This window comes from Hypomesus nipponensis, chromosome 15 (genome assembly GCF_054491055.1).
Source record: "Hypomesus nipponensis isolate SF chromosome 15, ASM5449105v1, whole genome shotgun sequence".
NCBI classification, from domain to species: Eukaryota; Metazoa; Chordata; class Actinopteri; order Osmeriformes; family Osmeridae; genus Hypomesus; species Hypomesus nipponensis.
This window is the reverse complement of record NC_140375.1, coordinates 16,197,501-16,212,496: the sequence shown is the minus strand read 5'-3', so window position 1 is coordinate 16,212,496 and position 14,996 is coordinate 16,197,501. Positions and strand designations below refer to the sequence as shown.

Here is a 14,996-nt window from a genome sequence, read left to right as displayed (position 1 = left end):
GGGCAGAGGAGAGGTGGGCAGAGGAGAGGTGGGCAGAGGAGAGGTGGGCAGAGGAGAGGTGGGCAGAGGAGAGGTGGGCAGAGGAGAGGTGGGCAGAGGAGAGGTGGGCAGAGGAGAGGTGGGCAGAGGAGAGGAAAGAAGCCGTCATTAGTCTATTTTCATTTCGATGCACAGCAGACACAAGAAACGCCCATGCACGCCAAGAAAAACACGCACGCGCACACGCAAAGAGGGCAAGAGAACACGCGGGCACACATTCTCCCACACGCTAACATGCTTGTGTAGAGACAGTGTCCAGTGATTGTAACAATGTCTACAGAACAGGACAGGCAACAGCAATCATCCAAGCAGTCAGTGAGGATCCAGGTTCACTACGTCTGGGTTAGACATCTGCATTTCAGAGGTGACCATGCAATTCTGGGGTCTTGGTTTGGGGAGGTGTGGATTGGTCAGGTGAGGATTTGGGGAAAGATGTGAGGATAAGCGAGGGTTGGTGTCCTAGGTTTCAGACTCTTGAGAAGGGCCAACACTTTATGAGAACACTCTACTCCATGGTGCTCCTCTGACACTACTCCTGACATCATTTGTAATCAATTCAGAAGTTTTGGAAGGATTGGAGACATATTTGGTTTCATAAAAGGAAGCATGGTTGGATGCCGTACCCTATGAAGCATCCAGGACAGACACACACACACACACACACACACACACACACACACACACACTTGCCTGACAACCCTTGAAGCCATAATCCTGAGTTTCTGTGACTAGCGTTGCCTGACTGTCATAGTGGAACAAGAAGCGATTCCTCTGAATGACAACAATGCTGTGTACTGCAGTGCGGGACACTGCCCCTATGTTGTCATTGAAGTGTCACTCATTAGGGAGTAGAAATTCACAAACTCTGGATTATGGCTTTCTAACACATCTCTCACAAATCTTAACTTTTACAGACTACTTACAAAAGTTATTGACAGTACACCTAGCTAAATATGTGATTCTATTAATGAACTGTTACCAAGACCTGGAAAAACCTTGGCCATGTTTCCTTTCATTTCACACCTGTGTCCCTGTGTGCACGTGGCAGGGAGCAGCCATTCTCTCTAAAGTGTTGAAATGAGCTGGTTTTGACCTTTATAAAATGTCTGGGAACTAAGTGCTCTTAAGAGACTACAGAGTTTGGAAAAGATTGACGCAGAGAAGCATGAACTGGAGACTTTAGTTCTGTCCCTGGCGTGGGGACGGGAGTGACCCCTCTAGAAGGGAGGGACACTACGAAGGGACGGAATGCAGGTGCCTGTACAGCTCAGAAGCCAAGGACAGCATCATCATCATCATCATAATCTCCAGCCAAACACGATGGAACAAGGTCGGCCATGACACCATCTAACCCCACATAATGATCCCGGATGAAGCGCTACACAGCAGAACAAGACAAATCATCATCTCCAAACAGAAGAAATCAAAACAAATCCAAAACCTAAAAAAATCCCCAAACGGAACCAAAACATGAAACTGAACATGGAAGGAGGAAGAAAAAAAGCTCCCCATGATGGTTAAACCACAACACCGCCTCTACCCGCGCCATGAATACTTATGAACAGTCGCCAAGGATGGCAACAGCAATGAAAACAACAACAACAACAACATCAGCAACATCAAGTGCACTTCACGCACCAATACTGCCTGAAGGAGACCCTAAGTCCTACCCCTAAATCTTGACCCCCTCGGAGCCGTACACGTTGTACCCCTCCCTATATGTGGCTAGATTCTGGGTGCTGGGGGAGGGGCTGGGGCAGTGGGTGGGGCTAAGGTCCACCTTCATGCGCTTGGCTTCAGCCCGCGACTTGTAGCAGAACTCCACCAGGGCCACCAGCATGGCCAGGCCCAGGCCCCCCACCAGGATGTAGAACACCCCCGCCACGTTGCTCAGGCTCAGGGCCTGGGAAGACTTGTCCTGGGGGGGGGGGGGGGGGGGGGGTAGAGAAGAGGGTTAGAGAGAGAGACAGACAGACAGAGACAGACAGAAAGAGAGACAGAGAGAGAAGACAGTGAGACAGAGAAAAATACAATTTTGGTCACTTTCACTTCAAGGCTAATATCTAACAGTTTACTGTTAATTGTTAGAAATTTGTCTACAGTATTAATATTATTATTACAACAGAAATAAAAATGTATGTAGGTGTCGAATAACTACTACTAGTACCACTGATACTACAAACATTACTACTACATACAAACTACAATTATCTACATGTCACGATTAATATAAGTTAAGTTACAACTGGTACATTTTCAAGAGTGATTTCTTTTTTTTATGATTTCATTATTTAACAATATTTTTCTCAGTAGACTTAACGAATGAGTTCTGATCCCATAGGCTCAATTAAAGAATGAAAACTAATTCTAAAAAACATCTCCAAAGTTCTAGTACAACTGATCTAACATCAAAGGCAGTGCTTAGAACCAAGCTCTACGAGCTTCTGAAAGGAGCATGTCTTAGAACCTTTCTGCTTTACCTACAGTAGCTCTCATTCTGAGATGCGAATACCTTTAACATTTGACGTTTGTGAACTGGTATCAGTCCATGTGTGGCATACAGTCCTATAGCCTCCAACCAACCACAACCAGCTTTTCATTATGGAGGTCTTTCAAAGGCAGACCTTTTTAATGATTTCAAAAGAGCATCAGTTACTGAGACTACTGTTAGTCTGTTTCCATGACTTTTTGCTAGTCTGTCTATCTCCCTGCCTGCCTCCCTGCCTGTCTGTATATCTGTCTGCCTGTCTGTCTGTCTTTTTTGTCTGTCTCCCTGCCTGCCTGTCTCCCTGCCTGCCTGTCTGCCTCCCTGCCTGCCTCCCTGCCTGTCTCCCTGCCTGCCTGTCTCCCTGCCTGCCTCCCTGCCTGTCTCCCTGCCTGCCTGCCTGTCTCCCTGCCTGTCTGTCTCCCTGCCTGTCTGTCTATCTATCTATCTATCTGTCTTTGTCTGTGTCTGTCTGTCTGTCTCCCTGCCTGCCTGTCACACAGTGCGGGTGATGAGCTACCCACTCTTCCCGTGAGACTGACCTTACTTCCAGAGTCCTTGGGTCCACACTCCCCCTTATCGTACCACCATTTGTTTTTCAGTTTGTCTAAGACGCCTGCTTCACTCAGTTTCAAAACCGCAAGGTTTACCGGGGTTCTTCGCGTGTAAAAATAACATAAATAACATCATAGGACATGTTATTTTATGTTATTAGAGTCACATACATTCACAGCTCAGTCACATGAAAAGGTACTGCTCGATCCAAGTGACCCAGTATGAGTCCCACTGAGTACATGTGTGTAAGCTCGTTTGGGGGCGGGGCTAGGTCGGGGGGCGGGGCTAAGCGAGCTACAGACATATGAGTGGGACCCCCCTGTGTCACTTCAGGTAACACACCCATGCTGCCCCAGCAGTCATCTAGCAAGTAGAGGCAATTACTGTGAACGCAGGACTATTGGCCTGGCCTTGCACTCCTACGGGGAGATGTAGGGACACCTGGGATGTGTAGTTTGAAAAGAAAACACTTCAGTTTAGTGTCTTAATGCTTTTTTATCGTTTTTTTTCCCCTCGACTTTCCTCCTGTCAGATTACAATCAGTCTCACTCGCCAGAGCTCGCCTGCCCTTCTCCAGAGCGGCCACTAGAGGGCGAATATTCCGGCTTTGACAGTAATTGCTCTCCTCTGTCTGTGTCTTTTACCTCCACCCTCGTTCGTCTTTCCACCCTTCCCCCCTCCCTTCCCTCGCTGCTGCGAAGGAGGAGGGATATCGGGGAGGGGGGGGGTGGAGAGGGGAGGAGGAGGTGGGTCGGCGGTCGCCGGGGAAGATGCGCGTGTTACTCCCGAACGCGGTGGAACCGCGGCCGGACAACATTGTGGGCTAACCTTGGAATCCCCGCCCCCGCTTCCACACTCTCCCTTGTCGTACCACCATTTATTTTTCAATTTGTCCAACAGGCCCTGCTCGTTGAGTTTTAACACGGCCAGGTTGACCGCATTTCTTTAGAGGGATAAAACATAGCAGATCAGAGGGATGGTAGCCAGCAGCCAATGACAGCAGAGATGAGGGGAAGGAACAGACGGGATTAGTCGATTGGGAGGCGAAGGTTGGGTTAGAGGAGATGCACCCCTGGTAATCTCTCTCTCTCTTTCTCTCCCTCTCTCCCTCCCTGAGTATGTTTGACATCATACCACAAATGAAGCTTCAACAATATGTGCTGGTGTGCCTCTTCTGCCCCTATGTATTTGTGTGCGTGCATGATAAATCATAACTGTGTGATTTCATACGACACTATAACAGCATTGGCAGTATACACTGTGTTGAATTGCAAAGCTTCTGGTTTAGAGTAAAGTGTGTTAAAACAGCTCTTCCATCTGGCATATTCCAATAGCTCCTGATCTCCCTAGTCCTGCTGCTGTAGTCTGGGTCCTGCTGATCTAGTCCCTGTGATGCTGCTGGTGCTGCTGGGGTCCTAGTCAAGCTGCTGGTCCAGTCCTAGTCCCCTGCAAGTTCAGTTCGCACCCCTGAAGTGGAATGACCTCTAAACATGGACTGGGAACAGAGAGCGCTACAATAACGCACTCATGCTGCGTTTGTTTGTGTGCGTGTGTGTGTGTGTGTGCGTGTGTGTGCGTGTGTGTGCGTGCGTGTGTGTGTGCAGTGGAGGGGGGAGGGAGGGGCAGAGGGTACTTAGTTAACTAACTTTTGTACTGTAAAGGTATTACATCAGATATCATGTTTCAGTTTCATACACAGCAGTAGTCATTGACAGAATTATATTTTTCTATTCCTGTAAATATCCCCCCCCCCCCCCCCGACCCCTTTCTCTTCTCTCTCACTTTCTCTCTCGTTAACTCCGCTCTCTCCCCGCGCCTCTCGCTTTCTCTCCCTCCTGTCTTTCTCTGAAACATCCTATAATCAGGCGGGTTCTTCTCATCTTCCCTGCGTGACTTTTCCTCTGGCTGCGTGTTTGTGTGAGTGTGTGTGTGAGTGTGTGTGTGAGTGTGTGTGTGAGTGTGTGTGTGAGTGTGTGTGTGTGTGAGTGTGTGTGTGAGTGTGTGTGTGTTTTGGAGAGTGGCATCCCATAGAGCATGCTATGGGTAAGCCAGCACTACTCCACTGGAAAGATCTTCCCTGCATGGCGTGTTCTGTTCTGTTCAGGATATGCATGTCTCCTGTCTAGCTGTGATGACAAAGGATAAGTTCCTTCGTTTTTAGAGGGTGAGAGAGAGGGAGACGCCCTCTGCCACAGACACAGGAGGAAAGCACCTGGTCTTCAGCCCACTAAACCATGAGCACACCCGGAGAACGAGAGAGAGAGTTTCTCCAGGGTAAACGCAAGCAAATGAAGAGTCTCACAAACAGCACATGAGCAGCATGGTTAGAAGACTGGCCACATCAGGATCTCCATCATACTCAGAGCATTAAGGCTCATACTGTCATATTACAATCATCAGTTTGTACCAATGCTATGTTCATCATTTTCATCTTTATCCTAATCATCATCATCATCATCATCGACAACAACATCATCATCATGATCTCAGATTAGCCATGGGCAGGGGCGGCCTCGTCTAACGTGCACACTCCCAGCCACGTGCACGCTCCCAGCAGCTCTTCCAGTGATAAGGAGAAGGCAGGGACAGTGGTCGATAGTCTCAGGAATGTGGGCGGGGCCAGGGGAGAGCTATCGCCCACTGTCTGTCAATTCTCCATAGGAAGAGGGAAACCACTCGTCTAGGAGGAACCTCAGTAGGGGTCCTCGTGGTGGGGAACGTCTTAGCTGGACGCACAGGGGGAAGTTATAGAGCAGGAAGTGTGGTCTGCTGAAGGTAGACTGCTTCTCTGCCAGGAATAAGGCATGACGGGGAGACTGACAGAGAGAGAGAGAGACCTCTCTCTCTTTCACTCTCTCACGCTCAGACACACACTCTCAGTCGGAAATGTAATAACTGTGGGCTTCATTTGTTCAGACTCCAATTTCTGTTGAGTCATTTGGTTGCCATTTGGTCGAGGTGATTAGGCTTTGGCAAATTGATCCGGTGATAATTGGATTCATTCATTTCATATTTGAGTCAGATTGAAGAGTTATGGAATCAGTTGCTCTGTGTTTATTTTATTTTCCCCCCATTGGTAAGGCCCCTCTACTTCCTGTGGCCTACTTCCTGTTTCCTGTGTGTCTATAAATTCCCCCACAGGCTTGTGGTCATGGAAACACCTCTACGCTCCGCCCCTTGCCATGGAACAGTAATTGAATACAACTTTGTGCAGAACAAGCTATCATCATCATCATCAGAATGGGGGGATGAAGGAACGAGACAGTCGGACGGATGAACAGTGTTACCTGCTAGGTGGCCCTGTGAACAGAGAGAGTGAGTGAAGGTACGACAGAGAGAAAGGGTCACCAAGACAACAGCTACACACTGGGATGGAGCTGACAGCCTCAACATGGAGGAGAGAGGGGAGGGACAGAGAGGGAGGGAGAGAGAGAGAGAGGACAGGGGAGGGAGGGAGAGGGAGAGAGAGGACAGGGGAGGGACAGAGAGGGAGAGGGAGAGAGAAAGAGAGAGAGAGAGAGAGAGAGAGAGGGAGAGAGACAGAGAGAGAGAGAGAGAGAGAGAGAGAGAGAGAGAGAGAGAGAGAGAGAGAGAGAAAGAGAAAGAGGGAGAGGAAAGAGGAGGGAGAGAGAAAGAGAGGTAGAGGAGAGAGGAGGGAGAGGGAGAAAGAGAAAAAGGAAAAAGACAGATGGAAAATGGCTGCCAAAACACACACACACACACACACACACACACACACACACTCAGCCTAAGTATCTCCTCAGCAAGGCACACCAGGGTAGGTGGAATACTATAACAACAGTTGAGTATGGAGGTACCACGCCCATTGTTACATTACTCCACCCACCTTAGCTGTGAGCCCTTGGGCGTGGCTATGCCATAGCCCTTGGAGTCCAGGTTCCCCCCGACTTTCATGGTGTCGCAGGGCTTCCTCTGCTCTGTGTACTCGTTCATGGTGGACTCCAGCAGGAAGGCGTACTTCCCCTTGGACTTCCTGACGCGGGCCACGCCCTCCGACGTGCGCTTGGTGAAGACGGTGGGCTCAGCTGACTTCATGTAGGACCACATCTTCTCGTACACGGCGATCTTAGAGCGCTGGGGGGCGAAGAGGGGAGGGCCAGGGGGGAGGGGTAGGGGGGGAGGGGCAGGGGTGGAGGGGAGGGGCAGAGGGGGAGGGCCAGGGGGGAGGGGCAGGGGGGGAGGGGAGAGAGGGGCAGGGGGTTGATGGGGGAATGGGAGATGGTGGAGGGGGAGGAGAGTTAGACTGGGAAAGAGAGAGCACTGTTCCACTAAAAAACGGCGATAAAAATCAGTCTGTGAACGTGCCTGCTGGACTGTTTGACCTTGGTGCACTGCTGCAGTGTGCGTGTCTGTGTGTGTATCAGTGTGTGTGCATGTGTGTGTGTGTGTGAGGATGAGGCGGGCTGGGGTGTAGTGAAGAATGAAAATAACAAGCAGGGTAACAAACTGCCCTTCCCCACAAGTGTCTTTTTCTCCTCTCTGGGATGAGGAGTTCTTTGGTTCCTGTACTTAGAGGCATACTACATCTTGGTCAATGAACTTATCCGGAAGAGAAGTGTGTGTGTGCGTGTGTCTATGTGTCTGGCTTGGAACCACTGGGGCGTGACGGACACCCATCCCATAATAATGTCAGTCACGTCCATCCTGACCAGAGGTCTCGCTCCCTCCCTCCAGAACGAGGAAGACAATCCGAGAGTCCCTCGTCTTCCCAGAGTGCTTGATATTGAAACTAGAGAGTGAATCACCTTCAAGGTTTAAGGATCTCCTGGAAGACAAACTAGAACCAAGACAGAGTTCACGCCACACAGAAACACAGTCACACACAGAAACACACAGACACACACAGAAACACAGTCACACAGAAACACACAGAAACACAGTCAAACACAGAAACACACAATCACACACACACCATAACACAGTCAGCCACACAGACACACACTGCTGTAAGTCACCTTTAAGCTTTCAGAATCTCCCCACAAAGAAATGATGAGAAAGCCAGAGATTTACATGACAAACACACACACACGCACATATGCACGCATACACACACACTCAGATAATTAATGGAGGTAAACCCCCTATCAGCTGCGGAAGACTAAATTGCTTTTTCACCCTCCACAGCTTCCTGCTGCTCGTTATGTTGATGATGGGAGAGCCAGTCACAGACGCACTCACTGTCTGCTACACACACACACACACACACGCACACAGGCGGGCACAAACACGCACAAATCACCCCAAAACACACACACACAATCACACAAAACACACATGGGCCACACAGGGACACACATAAATCCCAGTGAGCAGATGCAGGCCCATAACACCCATCGTCTCTGGGTGCATCTGTGCACAGAAGCCCAGATGTGTGAGAGCATCACTCATCCCAGAGTCAGGGTCACTTCATGGTGCCTGTGCACAGAGAAGATCTATTCATGAGATGACTGTGAGAGGCGGGTGTGGATGAGAGACATGCGTGTGTGTGTGGGGCTGGGTGAGGCATGTGTGTGTGCTTGTAGACTGCCTGTTTGTGTGTGTGTGTGCATGTAGAGTGTGTGTGTAGACTGTGTGTGTGTGTGTGCATGTAGAGTGTGTGAGTGCACCACTCACCCTGAAGAACTCCTTGGTGGATCCTGAGTCCAGGGTGCCGTAGGCTATCTCCGTCTGCTTGGCCAGGTCCTCGGCGCTCTCGATGGGGGACACCATCCTCTCCACCGTCAGGAAGGCTGCCAGGTTGGCCGTGTAGGAGGAGATGATGATGAGGGTGAAGAACCACCACACGCCCCCCACGATACGCCCTGACAACGACCTGAGGAGGAGGGGGGTTGTGAGGGGAGGAGGAGGAGGAGGGGGTGATGGAGGGCAGAGGAGTGGAGGGAAAGAAGAGAAAGAGAGAATAGGTTAGTGAAACGGTGGAGAGAGGCAAATCAGGACTTGGAAGACGAGGCTAACTGAGCTGCTTCCTGGACACTGAAATAAGCAGGGTGGTTAACACCAGGTTTCAAACCGTCATGCTTTATTGGCACGTCGCCAGCACAAACGCCACCGCCAAAGCAATTAACGCCCCTTGCGCCAAAACCGATTCAGCCGTTTCCGACGACAAAATAGGCAGCCGCTCTTCTGTCATTCTGCCCTCATCCTCTCCCTCCCTGGGCTTCCTCCCCTCGCTCTCTTCTCTTTGAGAGGGAACATGTGATTGACGACGACGGGGCTTTGTTTGAAATGAGAGAATGAGGAGGAGAGGTGGAGAGACTCGGGAGAGAGGGAAAGAAAGGGAGGGATGGAATGAAAGGAGGAAAGGCCCTTTGATTTCTCCTCTGGGGGAAGCACACAACCTTGTTGAAGGCAGGGGGAAGAGGGGAGGGCTGGAGGGGAGGAGGGTTATAGAGAAACGAAGGCGGGGAGACGACGGAGTTACTTTTCAAATCAGCCAGACGCTCTCGAACACTGACATCCTGGTGCTCCTGAGGACTGCGTTCAGAGTAATGAGTTGACCCAGACGGTCTTCTACTGCTCTCCCTCTCTCCCTCTCTCCCGCTCTCCCTCTCTCCCCCTCTCTCTCCCTCTCCCTCTCTCTTTCTGGCAGAAAAGAAAGGAATGCAGGGCTGAAAAGAGAGTGACACATTTACAGCGAAAAATCCTCACCCTTGGTGGGGTATCAAATCTGAAATCCTCTTCTGTTCAACCTTTAACCTTTAACACGCACAAACAGCTCCCCCCCCCCCCCCCCCACACACACACACAGTGAGAGCAGCGTGAGAGCGGGGGGGGGGGATCTACATGCCTGAGACGTGCATGATGAGGAGCTGTGACCTGGTGATGGACGGATGGAGAGGAGAAGAAACAGCAAGGAGGAGAGGACAGACATGGAAGGGGGAGGAAGAGAGGAATGAAGAGATTGGGGACTAGGAGAGAATGGAGATTGAGGGAGGACAGCAGAGTGTGAGATGACAGATCTAAAAGGCATGTATGTGGTGTGTGCGTGGCGTGTGTGGTGTGTGTGGTGTGTGTGTGTGTCAGAGCACGATAGCGTGTCTAGCCTCAATATGAAAAGTTGAAAACATTGGTGGTTGATGGAGCATGCTAGTATCAGAACAGACTGAAGCCTGAGTGTGTGCGCGCGCGCGTGTGTGTGTGTGTGTGTGTGTGGGCATGTGTGTAGAGTTGGTATGCAACAGGCGAGTCATAGTATTACAGGTCATGTATCATCTGTGATGGGCAACAGATTGCCCTGCTATACGCTGGGTGAGAGATTAATGACACACTGTCTCTCTCCCCCTCTCTATCTCCCTCTCTCTCTCGCTCTGTCCCTTTCTCTCTCTGTCTCTCTCTCTCACTCTCACACTCACACACAGACACACAACAGACACACACCAGACACACACACGCACTCACAGTAGGTGGTCTTGAATCTTGAATCTCCTTGCCCTGAGAGAAAATCCTTTTGATCTGCTGCATTAAAAAGCTTTCCATAGCTAAGTGCTGTGTAGGTGTGTGTATGTGTATGTGTGTGTGTGTGTGTGTGTGAAGGTGTGTGTCTGCGGGTGTGTTTGCATACTAATACAATATCAGATAGTCAGGTTCCATTGCTCTTGTGGTGTAATACATGCTACGTTATTCCTAGCTATGTCATTCAAGATTAAACCTGTAAAGCCAACAATGAATCTAATTGTGACCACAATGAATGAGGGGCCGTTACCTAGAATTACCTGCTGAATCCATTTACCCCCCCACACCCACACACACACGCGTGCACAAACACACACAGCACTCTTTGAGAGTACAGAACTACACACAAGCTAATCGACCCCCAGCAGTGGAATGCTGATCATGACTTCCTCTCTGGGCGCCTCTCCCATCCCGCTGTCTGGTGACAGACATCGATCCTGCTTGTGACGGGATATGATAGCTAATGACAGGCTAGTGAGGCTGGAGGATGGATGAGGTAGTGGGGGGGTTAACAACAGGGGGAGGGCCTGCACCTCAACACTGGACAGAGCTGTGCGACTGTCCAGCCAGGAGGGAGGGAGGGAGGGAGGGAGGGAGGGAGGGAGGGAGGGAGGGAGGGAGGGAGGGAGGGAGGGAGGGAGGGAGGGAGGGAGGGAGGGAGGGAGGGAGGGAGGGAGGGAGAGAGGGTGGGTGGGTGGGTGGGTGGGTGGGTGGGTGGGTGGGTGGGTGGGTGGGTGGGTGGGAGGGAGGGAGGGAGGGTGGGAGGGTGGGAGGGAAAGATAGAGGGTGGGTGGGTGGGTGGGTGGGAGGGAGGGAGAGAGAGAGAGAGAGAGAGAGAGAGAGAGAGAGAGAGAGAGAGAGAGAGAGAGAGAGAGAGAGAGAGAGAGAGAGAGAGAGCGAGAGAGGGTGGGTGGGTGGGAGGGAGGGAGGGAGGGAGAGTGAATAGAAGGAGTGGATATGAGCAAAAGACTGAGGTAGGGAAGGAGACAACCAGAAATACAGGGAGAGAGAGAGAGAGAGAGAGAGAGAGAGAGAGAGGGAGAGAGGGTGGGTGGGAGGGAGAGTGAATAGAAGGAGTGGATATGAGCAAAAGACTGAGGTAGGGAAGGAGACAACCAGAAATACAGGGAGAGAGAGAGAGAGAGAGAGAGAGAGAGAGAGAGAGAGAGAGAGAGAGAGAGAGAGAGGAGAGAGGGTGGGTGGGAGGGAGAGTGAATAGAAGGAGTGGATATGAGCAAAAGACTGAGGTAGGGAAGGAGACAACCAGAAATACAGGGAGAGAGAGAGAGAGAGAGAGAGAGAGAGAGAGAGAGAGAGAGAGAGAGAGAGAGAGAGGGAGACTCTCACCCATGTGGCTAGTGCGAGTAGTATTGTGGATGAATTCCTGACCTTGAGACAACATTAACAGATGCAGATGTATGCTGGCCTTAGTGCCTAGACGTCATTAACTACCTTTCATGAATCAAACTGTTCAATACTCAGTCCACACATATCCCTAAATAACTATCAGAAAAAAACTTCAATTTCTCAAAATTATGTTGTTTTTCCCATCTCTTTGTTTGTCTCGTTCTACCAGAGGAACACATATCTGATACAACACACTGGTCTCACCTCATCGACTCTTTGATCCCGCCCATCAGAGCAGAACCTGGCCAATGACTGACATTTAAACATCCCTTTGGGGGCGGGCTGTGAAATGACAGGATGTTGCAAAGCCATGTGAAGGTCATTCTGGCAGTGCGTGTGTGTGTGTGTAGGGGTGCAGTACACACATTGAAACAAAGCCTGTACGTAGATGAATGATCTGGTTATTATGTTGGACTGAGGACGCCAGGACGCAAATGAATACAGAGAGGAATTAATCACAGGAGAGGGACGGAGGGAAAGAGACAAAGAGAGAGAGAATGAAAGAGAGAGAGAATGAAAGAGCCTACTGAGGAGAGAGCTAAGACTGAATAGGAGTATGTGTGTGTGCATGTGTGCGTGTGTGTGTGTGTGTGTGTGTGTGTGCAGGATGTGTTTCCTCCCAGACTGCAGTGATCACTGCAGCAAGGAAACTGAGACTGACACTGAATACCAATGCCCCTTCAGCTGTACAATGCCACACACACACACATGCACACGCTCACACACACACACACAAAACACACGCATGCACACAAAACAACACACACACCCACACAAAACACATGCACACACAATATATATTCATATGAATATCTTCTGTACAATCCTTCAGTTTATTTTGATAGTAGTTTAAGTGGACATGTCTACGGTACCCCTGCATTATGTGGACATGTCTACGGTACCCCTGCATTAAGTGGACATGTCTACGGTACCCCTGCATTATGTGGACATGTCTACGGTACCCCTGCATTATGTGGACATGTCTACGGTACCCCTGCATTATGTGGACATGTCTACGGTACCCCTGCATTATGTGGACATGTCTACGGTACCCCTGCATTATGTGGACATGTCTACGGTACCCCTGCATTATGTGGACATGTCTACGGTACCCCTGCATTATGTGGACATGCCTGTTATCCTGAATGACCAGGGACAGAGGAAGGGGACAAAACAGAGGAAGGAGGCAGAGTGGAGGCAGAGTGGAGGCAGAGAGGAGGCAGAGTGGAGGCAGAGTGGAGGCAGAGAGGAGGCAGAGAGGAGGCAGAGTGGAGGCAGAGTGGAGGCAGAGAGGAGGCAGAGTGGAGGCAGAGAGGAGGCAGAGTGGAGGCAGAGAGGAGGCAGAGTGGAGGCAGAGTGGAGGCAGAGTGGAGGCAGAGAGGAGGCAGAGTGGAGGCAGAGAGGAGGCAGAGAGGAGGCAGAGTGGAGGCAGAGAGGAGGCAGAGTGGAGGCAGAGAGGAGGCAGAGTGGAGGCAGAGAGGAGGCAGAGAGGAGGCAGAGTGGAGGCAGAGAGGAGGTAGAGTGGAGGCAGAGAGGAGGCAGAGTGGAGGCAGAGAGGAGGCAGAGTGGAGGCAGAGTGGAGGCAGAGTGGAGGCAGAGAGGAGGCAGAGTGGAGGCAGAGAGGAGGCAGAGTGGAGGCAGAGAGGAGGCAGAGAGGAGGCAGAGAGGAGGCAGAGAGGAGGCAGAGTGGAGGCAGAGAGGAGGCAGAGTGGAGGCAGAGTGGAGGCAGAGAGGAGGCAGAGTGGAGGCAGAGTGGAGGCAGAGTGGAAAGAGAGGAGGCAGAGTGGAGGCAGAGTGGAGGCAGAGTGGAGGCAGAGTGGAAAGATGAGAAGGTGGAGGACGGAGAGTGAGGACGCAAGGAAGGAAGGAGGAAAGGCAAAGGGGAGGAGGAGGAGGTGGAGGAGGAGGGGGAAGAGGAGGAGGAGGAGGAGAGGGTACATAACAGAGATAAGAAAAAATATCTTTAAAAAAACACATCAACTTTCCATCTCAGTAAACACATAAAACATCTGGGAGTGGAGCGAGACCTCCTTCATCAGCTGATGGGGACCGGGGCCCCCTGGGAGCAGGGGCCCCACAGGGAGCAGGGGCCCCACAGGGAGCAGGGGCCCCCTGGGAGCAGGGGCCCCACAGGGAGCAGGGGCCCCACAAGGAGCAGGGGCCCCCTGGGAGCAGGGGCCCCACAGGGAGCAGGGGCCCCACAGGGAGCAGGGGCCCCCTGGGAGCAGGGGCCCCACAGGGAGCAGGGGCCCCACAGGGAGCAGGGGCCCCCTGGGAGCAGGGGCCCCACAGGGAGCAGGGGCCCCACAGGGAGCAGGGGCCCCACAGGGAGCAGGGGCCCCACAGGGAGCAGGGGCCCCACAGGGAGCAGGGGCCCCCTGGGAGCAGGGGCCCCACAGGGAGCAGGGGCCCCACAGGGAGCAGGGGCCCCACAGGGAGCAGGGGCCCCACAGGGAGCAGGGGCCCCCTGGGAGCAGGGGCCCCCTGGGAGCAGGGGCCCCACAGGGAGAAGGGGCCCCACAGGGAGCAGGGGCCCCACAGGGGGCATGCATGCTGAGTGGCAGCCACAGTTGATTGAAATAGCCAGAGTAGGTTTTCTGTTAAGCATCACATTATCACAGTACGAGCTGCCATTACTCACAGTCACACCCGCGTGTGAAGGCCTGGGAGTGTGTGTGTGTGTGAGAGAGAGAACGTGTGTGTGTGTGTGTGTGTGAGAGTGAGATAGCAGGTATGCGTCTTGGAGAGGGTGTGAGGGGGTGTATGTGTGTTTGAGAGGAAGAGTGCGTTTGTGTACAGTAGCGGTGGATGTGTTTGAGAGAGTGTGAGGGATTGCGTGTGTTTGTGTGTGTGTCAAATAACCAGGGTGGGTTCTGGAATTGAACTGTCACTCAAACTCCGAGAGCGAGGAGTGGGAGAGGACAGGTGTCTGAGATCGGAGGCGGTGGAGGGAGGAAGGGAGGGAGGGAGGGAGCGAGCAAGAGGTGGGTGAGTGAAAAAAGAGAAAGGTGCGCAGAAAGAGAGGAGTAGAGAGAAA

The 14,996-nt window shown here is 51.8% G+C and overlaps 1 protein-coding gene across 2 annotated transcripts in view; it reads right to left on the bottom strand.

Moving 5' to 3' along the window:
* The window catches only part of gria4a (glutamate receptor, ionotropic, AMPA 4a), a 50,188-nt gene that overhangs the window by 205 nt on the left and 34,987 nt on the right, over nucleotides 1–14,996 (bottom strand). Inside the window, exons 14-17 of one of the 2 annotated variants that reach the window (XM_084673608.1) lie at nucleotides 8,714–8,912; nucleotides 6,927–7,174; nucleotides 3,908–4,022; nucleotides 1,820–1,957 (exon numbers count right to left, since the gene is read on the bottom strand). In XM_084673608.1, coding sequence (XP_084529734.1) covers nucleotides 1,820–1,957; nucleotides 3,908–4,022; nucleotides 6,927–7,174; nucleotides 8,714–8,912 — 700 coding nt within the window. Of the gene's footprint in view, nucleotides 1–1,819; nucleotides 1,958–3,066; nucleotides 3,182–3,907; nucleotides 4,023–6,926; nucleotides 7,175–8,713; nucleotides 8,913–14,996 lie in introns of both variants that reach the window. The other variant, XM_084673607.1, reaches the window with a different exon arrangement.